At 58.5% G+C, this 12,262-nt stretch overlaps 1 protein-coding gene across 1 annotated transcript in view; it reads left to right on the forward strand.

The window, feature by feature from the left end:
- The first annotated feature begins 523 nt into the window (after window positions 1–523).
- Window positions 524–12,262, forward strand: part of LIMK1 (LIM domain kinase 1) — a 29,656-nt gene continuing 17,917 nt past the window's right edge. Inside the window, exons 1-2 of the mRNA XM_038376216.2 lie at window positions 524–684; window positions 3,653–3,749. Coding sequence (XP_038232144.1) covers window positions 627–684; window positions 3,653–3,749 — 155 coding nt within the window. The 5' untranslated portion in view covers window positions 524–626. The remainder of the gene's footprint in view (window positions 685–3,652; window positions 3,750–12,262) is intronic.

Raw genomic sequence — 12,262 nt, forward strand, 5'->3', positions numbered from 1 at the left:
TCTTCAATAGAGCAGAGAAAGATGTAACACGATCCAAATTCAGACTGGAAATAAGGTGTAAATGTGTACCAGTGAGGGTAACCGACCAGTGCAACAACACACCAACGGTCACGCAGTCGGCGACAATGAGGGGAACCAGCCCCACGCTAGTCGGCCCTGCCCCGGTCTGCAGTGCTGGTGTAGCTGGTGGGTCCCGGGGTGTTGGAGATGAGGGAATATCTCTTACTGGACCAACCTCCGACCAGCTTTGCAGCCGCACAGGGCTCCTTCTCGGGTGCGAGTCCCTGCTCAGTATCACTGCGGCTGGGAGTGCCAGGAGCTGGGACTGGGCTGTCTAAGGCAGCTGCTCTGGGAGTCACAGGACTCTGCCCCGCCTGGCTCCCTGCTGCCCCCGCTCCTGCCCCACCTCCCCCGCCTGTAGGGCTGGGGCAGCGGCGGCGGCCCTCGCTCCCTGCCTCGCTCCTGCTTTCCCAGGGACGCTGTGCGGTCGGCCAACCCCGCTCTCCTGCGGAGCATCCATCGCAGCCCTGCCCCTTTCGCCGCCTGCGAGCCGGGCGCGCCCCGAGCCGGAGCAGGCGGCGGAGCCTGGCGCCGCGGGTCGTGCCCAGGGCCCGCCGGCGGCGTGGATGAGGTTGATGCTCCTCTGCTGCACCTGGAGGGACGAGCCTATGGGAGAGGACGAAGGTTCGTACCCCGGGCCGGGCTGGGGCCACTGCGCTGCAGATGCGGGAGCCCCGCCGGCCGGGAGCCTCTTCTCATCCCGCCGCCCGGGCTCCTCTCCCAGCCGCTGCCGCGCCCCCTGCGTGCCCTGCCCGGCCGGGGGCTGCAGGAGCCCCCAGCGCACCCCGCAGGGAGGAACCCCGGGCCCGCGCCTGGCGCAGGGGCTCCCGGGAGCCCGAACTCCTGGGTTCCGTTCGCAGCCCGCGGGGACTCGCTGTGACCTTGAGCAAATCGTTTCCCCGGCTGCAGGGGGTTTGGACGGGCTTGCAGCTCAGGGCTCGGACACATTGCTGGGCAGGTGTGGAGGGGGCTCCCTCGGGTACCGGGCCCCCGCTCCTGGCCAGGCGGGCCCTTTGTGCTACAGAGGAGGCCTCCGCCGCCTGGCCCACTGCAGGCAGGCAGCCCTCGGGGGGCAGTTGGTGGCCAGCTCTTAGCCCTGGGCTAGAGGTTGAAGAGCCCTTGGCCTCCTGCTGAGCCAGGAGGTGCCCCTCACCCTACCTCAGTCCTGCTCCCTTCAGGCCAGGGTCCCCAGAAGCTGCCCCCTCAGTCCTCCTGCAGCGAGGCACTTCCCCGTGATCTCTCCCTGGCTTGGGGTTCCCATCCCACTGCCTACATTTCTCCAGCACAGGGGATAGTAACCCTGGCACCTGAGCCCTCCTCCTTGCAAGGAGGCGCATGCTGGGCAGGAGCTTTCTACATCCCTGCTTCTATTCCCAGGGACATCAGCGGCCTTTTCTCTGGCCCTCTGGGGATCACCTAAATCCTCCCATCAAAGGTCCCCTGCTCCCAACTCCCCCAGCCACCACTCCCACTCTAGGCTGACCAGACAGCAAGTGTGAAAAATCAGGATGGGGTTGGGGAGTAATAGGCACCTATATAAGACAAAGCCCCAAATATCAGGACTGTCCCTATAAAATCAGGACATCTGGTCACCCTACTCCCAGCCCCTTGCAATGCCGTTTGCCAGCTGTTCCCTGGCCCTGCAGCCCGGCCCTGGCTGCTGGGGGTTCATCATTTCAGGGCGTGGCCCATCACAGCCCCTTGGCTCCTTTCCTACTGTGAACTGGGGGCCTGGCTCCCAAAGCAGAAGGGAGCAGACCTTAGCCTGGCCTAGATGATCCTGGTGGTTAACAGCTCCCTCTTGTCCTGGCCGCCCTGCCTCCCACACCAGCGTATGGCCCCTCTCCATGCCCACCTATCACCTTACTGCCGCCAGCAGCTCCGCTTTCAAGCCATTCTGTTTCCATCCCCCGCGGAGCCGGGCTCCGTGACTCAGTACTTGGGGCCTCCACTGCCCCCACGCCAAGGCCCTCTCTCCTGACAGCTGGGGAGCGGTTCCTGGCTTGTCTTGGGCAGAGGGGACCCCCTGCACCTGCTGACACCCTGCACACTTAGCCTGCTGAGGGGCCCTGACCTTCTTGCCACCCCACATCTCCTCCCCCATGCCTCATCCTATCCTCCCCTCACACTCCTCATCCCTGCACACCTCCCCCTTTCTTCCCCCTCATGCACTTTGTTCTTCCCCTCCACAGCGAGTCACCTGCCTGACAGCATCTTCCTCACAACCTTCCCTCACCCATTCATGCACCCCTCAGGGCCAGCAGGGCTCCCCACCCCTGCCTTTCCCAAACCAGCAGCCTCCACTGCTCTCTCCCCTGAGCTCTGGATTGGCCCCGGGGCCCTTGGGCTGAGTCTGCCCCGTACTCTCCCTATACCCCACTCCACTTTGTGCTTTCTGCCCCCACACCTGCCAGTCAGAGGAGACAGAGCGGCAGTCGTGGGCACTCAGGGCAGTGCTGGCACTGCCAGGGAGCCCCACTGCTCTCCAGGGCCCCAAGCTGGCCCAGGCCACACTCCTGACCCCTGCCAGACACCACACGCCCAGTGCCTGTCACCCTGCCCCTGCCTGAGCCCTGCCCGATATGACTCTGTCCCAGTCCTGCTCTGCCAGCATAGGTCACAGGCACTGGAGGGGGCAGCTCTGGCTGCGGCTGGGGGGGCCCCTGCCCCTGTTATAGAAACCAGCAGGGGATCAGTAAATATAGGCAAGGTGAGTGGGGAGTGCAAAGCAGCTACTGGGAGAGCACGGCTATGCCTGGTTTGTGCTGCGCCTCCCCTGGGCCAGAGGCCAGGCTTGGTCAAGGCCCAGAGATGGGGGGTCAGGGTCAGCATGGGTCCCAGTGGGGGATGGGGGGGTCAAGGCCAGTGTGGGTCTAGAGGACGGGGGTCAGGGTCAGTGCAGTTCCAGTGTGGGAGGGTGTCAGGGTTTGTAGGTGTTGCAGTGACAGGATGGTGGGGTGTGTGTGGTGGGGGTGAGTGTCAGTGCGCGTCCATGTGATGGGGGGATGAGGCTTAGAGTTATTGTGAATCCTGGTGATGGGCAGATGGGGGTGGGGGAGGGTCAGTGCAGGCCCTGTGGGGAAGGGGATGGGTCTTGGCGGCGGGCGGGCTGCGGGCTCTCAGGTGTGAGGGGGGATGTGCCCGGCCTAGTTGTTCTTGCTCTGTAGCGGTTTCGGTGCTCCTCGCACAGGGGTCTGTGGGACTAATCAAGTGCCCGTTTCTGGCGCCATCCCACCAAGGCTCGCCGTACCCTGCACACCTGCCAGAGCATGCTGCTGCATAGCCTGCCAGGCAGTCGCTACATCACATTCCCCTTTCACTGATGGGGAAACTGAGGCACAGAGCAGGTAGGAGATGTTCTATGTCCCCCCAAGTCAGGAGTCCTGCTGCCCTGTCCTGTCCCTTTACCACCAGCTCCCCCTGCTGCGCATGTCTCTCTCCATGGTTGCCTCAATGCAAGCAGGTGAGGTTAGGTGCTGGGCTTCCACGGGAGAAGGGCCCTCAGGGCTCCCCGAGCCAGATTGGCTCTGCCGAGGCTGGCTGTGCCCTCGCATGAGGGTGCAACAGCCTGTGCTTCTTCTGTGCCCTGCAGGAAGCGACCTGCCTGTATGTGCGAGCTGTGGCCACAGTATCTACGATGGGCAATACCTCCAGGCCCTGAACGCTGACTGGCATGCTGACTGCTTCAGGTAGGAGCCACACGGGACAGGCATGGAGGTCTCCGGCCTGGGCTCCCCAGCTAGAAGTCTAGGGACAGACACTGGTGTCACCTCCTGGTCAGGGCTGCAAGGTGGCAGCATGTGTACACACACACAAACACACAATATCCATGTCCTGCACAGATATACACTCATGCACTGTTTCACACACACACACACACACACACAATGTCCTGCACAAACACACACACATGCACACAACTCTGTGGGTTAAGGGCCCTGGTCCCAACTAGCCATTAGACTTGGGGTGGGCATTCCCAGGATGGGCTGCAGTTCTCCCCTGGATGGGCTCTGGGGCCCTGGCACACCCTGGCTGCCTGTGACCCTGGCAGTCTGCTTTGGTTTCTTGCTTGCTTCCCTGGGCTCCTCTCTCCCCTCAGCACCTGCTCTTCAGGCTTCTTCCCAGCCCTCAGCACTGGCCATGTCACCCAGACTGCCCAGTGGCCTGGCCACAGGAGGGAGCCCTGTGCGCTGAGTGGGGCTTGAAGCCTCTCCAGCACTCAGTCAGCGAGGGCTGTCCTCCGAGCCAGGCGCCCCAGGCATGCCAGGTGTTCTGACAGGCCAGCTGGGGCGAAGGGGCATTTGCTGCTGCAGCTGGATCCCAGATGGGGTGAAGCAGAGTGTGAGCATGGCGTTGCTGGGCCCCTGCACTCCCTGTCACAGGGAGCCTGCAGGCTACCAGCCACTCCTCTCAGAAGGCCTGCCCTTCAATGCCACACAAGTGTGCTGCCCCCTCACATCTGTGGTTGCAGCACAAATAAATGTCATTCCACAGGGAAGGCTCAGACACCAGGCACGCAGCATGGAGTGTGTCCCTAAGCTGGGGAATGGGAGTGCCCAGTCCCTGGCATCCTTGCTGCAGTCTGCCTTCAGCTCGACCCACCCAAACCTTACGGGGACCCTGTGTGCCAATGCTTGCTTCAAGGGACCTCCCTGCTATTCTACTGCAGTCCCAGCCTCTCCCAGCAGGGGCGCTGTAGGGAATGGAGCAGGAGTGCAGGCTGTGGGGGAGCTCCCAGCTATTTCTGCTCTGGCATCTCCCAGCAGGGGGCGCTGTGGAGCAGTGTGAGGGTGGCACCCTTCATTATTATTATTACTGTTTGTGTTACCGTAGCACCTAGCAGCCTGAGATGGCCCAGGACCCCATTGTGCTAGGTGCTGTACAAACACAGAACAAGCTGACCCCTTGGCCTGTCCCTGGGGCACAGTGGTGTCTGCAAGAAGCCTGTCTGGGAGTGACCCAGATTCCGTGGGAAGTTGGGCTGCTCTCTGCACTCCACAGCCCCATGTGCTACTGCAACTGGGCAGCCATTAATAGCAGCAGCAGCAGCTGGAGAGCATATGAACCGGGCCATCTGCTCCTCATTAGCCTGTGTGCCTGCTAAGCCTGAGCCAGGGAGGGGAGCGGTGGACTGTGCATCGCATCCTGTGCGCTGGAGTCCCCAGAGTGGGGGCAGTCTGTTAGGCTTTCTGGGGCCAGGACAGAGCCAAGCCCCTCTGCCCAGGCAAGGAGGTCAGCAGGTGTTTCTCCTTCAATCTGTTGAGGGGGCAGAGGGGTGGAAGTCGTGACGGTTCCCTCCTCATGCTGACAGTGTGATGGTGCCCCCTGTGAGCAGGGTTAGACAGCACAGTGGTTAATGCCGGCAGCTGCTCCGGAGCTTTGATGAGAGCAGCATAGCTAGCCACTGAATTGCTGCTAGCACCAGTGCAACCCTTCCCAGGGCTGGCAACACAGCAGGGCTCTTTGGAGCTGGGAAAACCCAGTTCCCTAGGGGTACACACACTGGTAGCTGCCCCAGGGCTCTCTGCACTTGGCAGGTATGCACCTGTGCATCTGCATCCCAGAGCGTGTGCATGCGACTGCAGGGATGCGCGAATGGAGTTGGGTTCGCTGGCAGGGACGCTGCGAGTTTGTGGGCAGGGGTGAGCTGCGATGTTGGAAGGCAGGGCACGTGCATGCACAGTGCTGTTGCAAATGGGGGCAGAGTTGTGGGAGGGTGTGTATGGGTGGCAACAGGGCCATGCCCATGTGGACAGTAAGCTGCACACCTCAGTGCTGATATTATGCATGGGTGCCAGGAGGGTTGGCTGGTGTTGCGTTTGCAGGCGTGTGCCTAGCGAGGGGAGGCCTGTGAGTCCCCATGAGGAGCCAGCCCAGGGGAGGCGCAATAATGGCTGATGCAGGGCAGGCTGCTGGCTGTCACTGAGGAAGAAGCCACGTCCCTCTATGATTACAGCTCGGACATGCCCTGGGCACTCACCATCACTGCTACCTCTGGCAGAGCTGCAAAGGTCTTCGCAAGGTTGAGAGAGCCCAAGCAGCATGGCGACAGGGTGCCGTGTTCAGTGACCCAGCCGCTGCACCCCTCCCAGGATCAGGGATCTCCCCCAAAGGTCTTTGAATTACTCATCTCTACCTATGGAACTTCCTGCAGGCTAGCAAGTGGGGTTCTCCCATTTAGGTCTCTACAATGCGGGTGTGCACTGGTGCCATATGTCTGAGTGCACACATGCACAGACACACATGTGTGCACTCAGACATATGGCACCAGTGCACACATGTGTGTCTGTGCATGCACGAGCCCGTCAGGGTCCGTGGTCCTAGTCAGGGTGCAGGGGGAACGCAGGGCACCCAGCAGGCTCCTGCACCAGGTCCAGCTGCGCAGGGTGCCGGCTGTACACCCTTCTGGCGGGCCCAGGGCCAGGCAGGGTGGCAGGCGCGTGGCCCCCCCGCAGGGTGCTACAGGGCTGGGGCGGCGCTGGGGCCGACAGCGACCCCCTGCAGAGAGCCGGACCGCTCCTGCGCAGGATACCGCCGCCGGGCTACGCCAGGACGCGCCTCCCCATTGGCCAGCGCCCACCCGGGAGACTTTGACTAAAGCAATCGGAGGGCGGCTTCCCCGCTAGGGTGACGTAATGGGGCTGCTGGGGAATGACATCATCGCTGATTGACATGCGACCCTCGTGCCGCAGAGAAAGGGGGAGGAGACAGGAGCGGGCTGCAGAGGCACAGCCCCGCCCCCACCGCGCCTCCCTCCGCATCCCCGCCCCGCCCTTCCCGGCCCCCTCCAGCCCCGCCCCCAGCGCGCCTCCCTCCGCGTCCCCGCCCCGCCCTTCCCGGCCCCCTCCAGCCCCGCCCCCAGCGCGCCTCCCTCCGCGTCCCCGCCCCGCCCTTCCCGGCCCCCTCCAGCCCCGCCCCCAGCGCGCCTCCCTCCGCGTCCCCGCCCCCTCCAGCCCCACTTGGACAGCCCCAGCCCTCCCGCCCCTCATTATCCATACCCCACCCCCTACTCCTGCCCCACATCAACACCCCACAACCTCTATCCCCACACTTTTCAGAGTAGCAGCCGTGTTAGTCTGTATTCGCAAAAAGAAAAGGAGTACTTGTGGCACCTTAGAGACTAACAAATTTATTAGAGCATAAGCTTTCCTGAGCTACAGCTCACTTCATCGGATGCATTTGGTGGAAAAGACAGAGGAGAGATTTATACACACACACACAGAGAACATGAAACAATGGGTTTATCATACACACTGTAAGGAGAGTGATCACTTAAGATAAGCCATCACCAGCAGCAGGGGGGGGAAGGAGGAAAACCTTTCATGGTGACAAGCAGGTAGGCTAATTCCAGCAGTTAACAAGAATATCAGAGGAACAGTGGGGGGTGGGGTGGGAGGGAGAAATACCATGGGGAAATAGTTTTACTTTGTGTAATGACTCATCCATTCCCAGTCTCTATTCAAGCCTAAGTTAATTGTATCCAGTTTGCAAATTAATTCCAATTCAGCAATCTCTCGTTGGAGTCTGTTTTTGAAGCTTTTTTGTTGAAGGATAGCCACCCTCAGGTCTGTAATCGAGTGACCAGAGAGATTGAAGTGTTCTCCGACTGGTTTTTGAATGTTATAATTCTTGACGTCTGATTTGTGTCCATTCATTCTTTTACGTAGAGACTGTCCAGTTTGGCCAATGTACATGGCAGAGGGGCATTGCTGGCACATGATGGCATATATCACATTGGTAGATGCGCAGGTGAAGGAGCCTCTGACAGTGTGGCTGATGTGATTAGGCCCTATGATGGTATCCCCTGAATAGATATGTGGACAGAGTTGGCAACGGGCTTTGTTGCAAGGATAGGTTCCTGGGTTAGTGGCTCTGTTGTGTGGTGTGTGGTTGCTGGTGAGTATTTGCTTCAGATTGGGGGGCTGTCTGTAAGCAAGGACTGGTCTGTCTCCCAAGATCTGAGAGAGCGATGGCTCGTCCTTCAGGATAGGTTGTAGATCCTTGATGATGCGTTGGAGGGGTTTTAGTTGGGGGCTGAAGGTGATGGCTAGTGGCGTTCTGTTGTTTTCTTTGTTGGGCCTGTCCTGTAGTAGGTGACTTCTGGGTACTCTTCTGGCTCTGTCAATCTGTTTCTTCACTTCAGCAGGTGGGTACTGTAGTTGTAGGAATGCATGATAGAGATCTTGTAGGTGTTTGTCTCTGTCTGAGGGGTTGGAGCAAATGCGGTTATATCGTAGCGCTTGGCTGTAGACAATGGATCGAGTGGTATGATCTGGATGAAAGCTAGAGGCATGTAGGTAGGAATAGCGGTCAGTAGGTTTCCGATATAGGGTGGTGTTTATGTGACCATCGCTTATTAGCACCGTAGTGTCCAGGAAGTGGATCTCTTGTGTGGACTGGTCCAGGCTGAGGTTGATGGTGGGATGGAAATTGTTGAAATCATGGTGGAATTTCTCAAGAGCTTCTTTTCCATGGGTCCAGATGATGAAGATGTCATCAATGTAGCGCAAGTAGAGTAGGGGCATTAGGGAACGAGAGCTGAGGAAGCGTTGTTCTAAGTCAGCCATAAAAATGTTGGCATACTGTGGGGCCATGCGGGTACCCATCGCAGTGCCGCTGATTTGAAGGTATACATTGTCACCAAATGTGAAATAGTTATGGGTCAGGACAAAGTCACAAAGTTCTGCCACCAGGTTAGCCGTGACAGTATCGGGGATACTGTTCCTGACGGCTTGTAGTCCATCTTTGTGTGGAATGTGAGTGTAGAGGGCTTCTACATCCATAGTGGCTAGGATGGTGTTTTTAGGAAGATCACCAATGGACTGTAGTTTCCTCAGGAAATCGGTGGTGTCTCGAAGATAGCTGGGAGTGCTGGTAACGAAGGGCCTGAGGAGGGAGTCTACATAGCCAGACAATCCTGCTGTCAGGGTGCCAATGCCTGAGATGATGGGGCGTCCAGGATTTCCAGGTTTATGGATCTTGGGTAGCAGATAGAATACCCCAGGTCCTGGCTCCAGGGGTGTGTCTGTGCGGATTTGTTCTTGTGCTTTTTCAGGGAGTTTCTTGAGCAAATGCTGTAGTTTCTTTTGGTAACTCTCAGTGGGATCAGAGGGTAATGGCTTATAGAAAGTGGTGTTGGAGAGCTGCCTAGTAGCCTCTTGTTCATACTCTGACCTATTCATGATGACGACAGCACCTCCACACTGACACCCTCAGCCCAATCTCTGACCCTACCCTCCATCCCCACACTGACAGCCCGACCCCCACCCCTCTCCATCTCCACACCCCCAAACGCCAGTCCCACACTGATACCCCCCACTTCAGCCCACAACCCCTCCCCCCCAGCCTCACACGGACACTCCCGTGCCACTACTCCAGCCCACCTCTCTCCATACCCCATGATCCTGACCCCACACTCCTCTCATGAACAGCCTGCATTCTCCCAGCCACATGCCCCTCACTTTTCTGCATGCCTCTTCCCTGCCAGGTATATAAAAGGTGATCTTCCCACGTGTGAGCTTCCCCACAGCAGTGTCCTGTGAGAGCCCAAGAGTTCCAGCAGCTTACATCTGGAGCTGTCGTGCATTGCACTGTTCATGCATACTGTTCAGTCCCCCTCCCCGCCTCGCTTTTGGGACTAGCTCTCCAGCAAGCCCAGCACCTGGCTCCTGGGGGTGGGGGGAGTAGAGAGCTGTGGACAGAGCACAGCAGCTGGGGCCTCCCCACTGGGACACAAGGGGTTCATGGGGAGCAGAGGGTTCTGCTTGCCCCCAGCAGCTGGAAACCATTGCGGCAAATGCAGCATGAGTCAGAGCCGCTGTGCCAGGCCTAAGGACACATTGCCAGTGGGGGCTGCACATCTGCAGGATGGCTTGCTCGCTGCCTTCTCGGGCTCCTGCCTGGTTGGCCGGCTGGGGCACGGCCCAGACAACGGGAAGGACAGTGCTGCTCATGTAACGCATTCTTTAATGCATCTCGTATGGCGCGATGGTATGTCTTGCTGAGCACAATCTGAACCAGGCAGATCTGTGCTGCAGTGTGAATGAGGATGATAAGAACCAGCCAGGGACTGTCTTTTTGTTCTCTTTGTACAGCACCTAGTGCAACGAGGCCTTGATCCCTGACTGGGGTCCTAGCTGCTACTGTGCCACAAATAGAGTATGGGTATGTCTACACCAGGGATCTCTAACTCAAATGACCACGAGGGCCACATGAGGACTAGTACATTGGCCTGAGGGCTGCATCACTGACACCCCGCCCCCACCACCCCTCCCACACTCAACCCCTTCCATGAGGCCCCGCCCCCGCCCCACCTCTTCCCACCCCTTCCCTGTCCCCATTCCAACTCCTTCCCCAAAATCCCCACCCCAACTCTGCGCCCTCCCTGCATCCAGGAAGGGTGTGGAGTGTGGCGGGGGCTCAGGGCAGGGAGATGAGGTGCTGGAGGGGTGTGCGGTGTAGGAGGGGGCTCGGGGTGCAGCAGGGGCTCCGGGCAGGGGGTTGGGGTGCGGGCTGTAGGAGGGGGTCAAGGTTAGGGGGTTTGGCTGCAGGAAGGGTTTGGGGGGTGGCCTCCGGCCCGGGGCACACCAGGGGCAGGGCAGGCTCCCTTCCTGCCATGCCCCCACGCCGCTCCGGGCCAGAGCCGCTCTAGGTAAACGTGGCGAGGGGCCTCAGGGAGCTGGCGGGCCGCAGAAAATAACCCTGCAGGCTGTGTGTTTGAGACCCCTGGTCTACACTTAAAACGCTACAGCAGTGCAGCTGCAGAGCTTCAGTGTAGACACTACCTATGCTGACAGGAGGGATTTTGCCGTAGGCGTAGATAATCCACCTCCCTGAGAGGCAGTAGCTAGGTCCATGGAAGAATTCGGCCGTCTACCTAACGCTGTCTATACTGGGCTCAGGTGGTATAACTGTGTCTCTCAGGGGTGTGGATATTTTCACGCCACTGTCAGACGGGTAGCTACACAGATGTAAATTCCTAGCGTAGCCCAGGCCTGAGATTCCAGGCCTGTTACCTGTCTGTGTGTTACTCTGAAGCCTGGAATGTCTGTGGAGTCAGCGTGAAGCCATGGAAACAGCTACAAGCATGATTGAAGGCTCTTTTTGTCCAAAAAGAAAAGGAGTACTTGTGTCACCTTAGAGACTAACAAATTTATTAGAGCATAAGCTTTCGTGAGCTACAGCTCACTTCATCGGATGCATTTGGTGGAAAAAACAGAGGAGAGGTTTATATACACACACACAGAGAACATGAAACAATGGGTTTATCATACACACTGTAAGGAGAGTGATCACTTAAGATAAGCCATCACCAGCAGCAGGGGGGGGAAGGAGGAAAACCTTTCATGGTGACAAGCAAGGTAGGCTAATTCCAGCAGTTAACAAGAATATCAGAGGAACAGTGGTGGGGTGGGGTGGGGGGGAGAAATACCATGGGGAAATAGTTTTACTTTGTGTAATGACTCATCCCACCAGGTTCAGTCACCCCTGAGATTCACAGTGTGTTACCATCCAGTTTACTGCCATTGGTACCTTACAAGTTCCATCCGTGCGACGCACAGCTACAGCAAGGCATGGCAAGGGCGTGTCTGCACTTAGAGTGCTGTAGCGGCTCAACTGTAGCACTTCAGTGAAGACACTACCTCTGTGGATAGAAGGAGTTCTCCCATCAGTGCAGGCATTCCACCGCCCGGAGAGACAGCGGCTAGGTTGACAGAAGAATTCTTCCGTCCAACAAGTGCTCTTTACCCCAGGGTTTCACTCGCACAGCTGTGTCTCTTGGGGTGGCTTCCTGGTCAACAGGGTCACAAGACTGCTACCCAGTTCCCTTCTCCTCCATCACCCACTCACTCCACTCCCATGACTCACACAGACACACATCTGTAGCTAACCCACGTACGTTCCTGGTCGAGACTACCCAAGAGTTGTGAGAGGTAACTCAACCATTCACCACCCTTACTCTGCAGCTAATTTGCACTAATTGGCTGTGGGAGATGGCACAGATGCGGATCACTTGGCCCAACTGCCAAATCTGTGCATCAGCCTGAGCTCCCAGCTCCATGTACAGCTAACACGAGAGCTGCTGTCGTGCTCTGGCCCCATTTCCCTCAGGGGCAGGTCCTGGGCTGTGGCTGGACAGCACATGATGTACACAAATCAATTGCTGCCTTGCGGCCCACATGCAAACAGGACATGACGCTGT

This window comes from Dermochelys coriacea, chromosome 17 (assembly GCF_009764565.3).
Source record: "Dermochelys coriacea isolate rDerCor1 chromosome 17, rDerCor1.pri.v4, whole genome shotgun sequence".
NCBI classification, from domain to species: Eukaryota; Metazoa; Chordata; order Testudines; family Dermochelyidae; genus Dermochelys; species Dermochelys coriacea.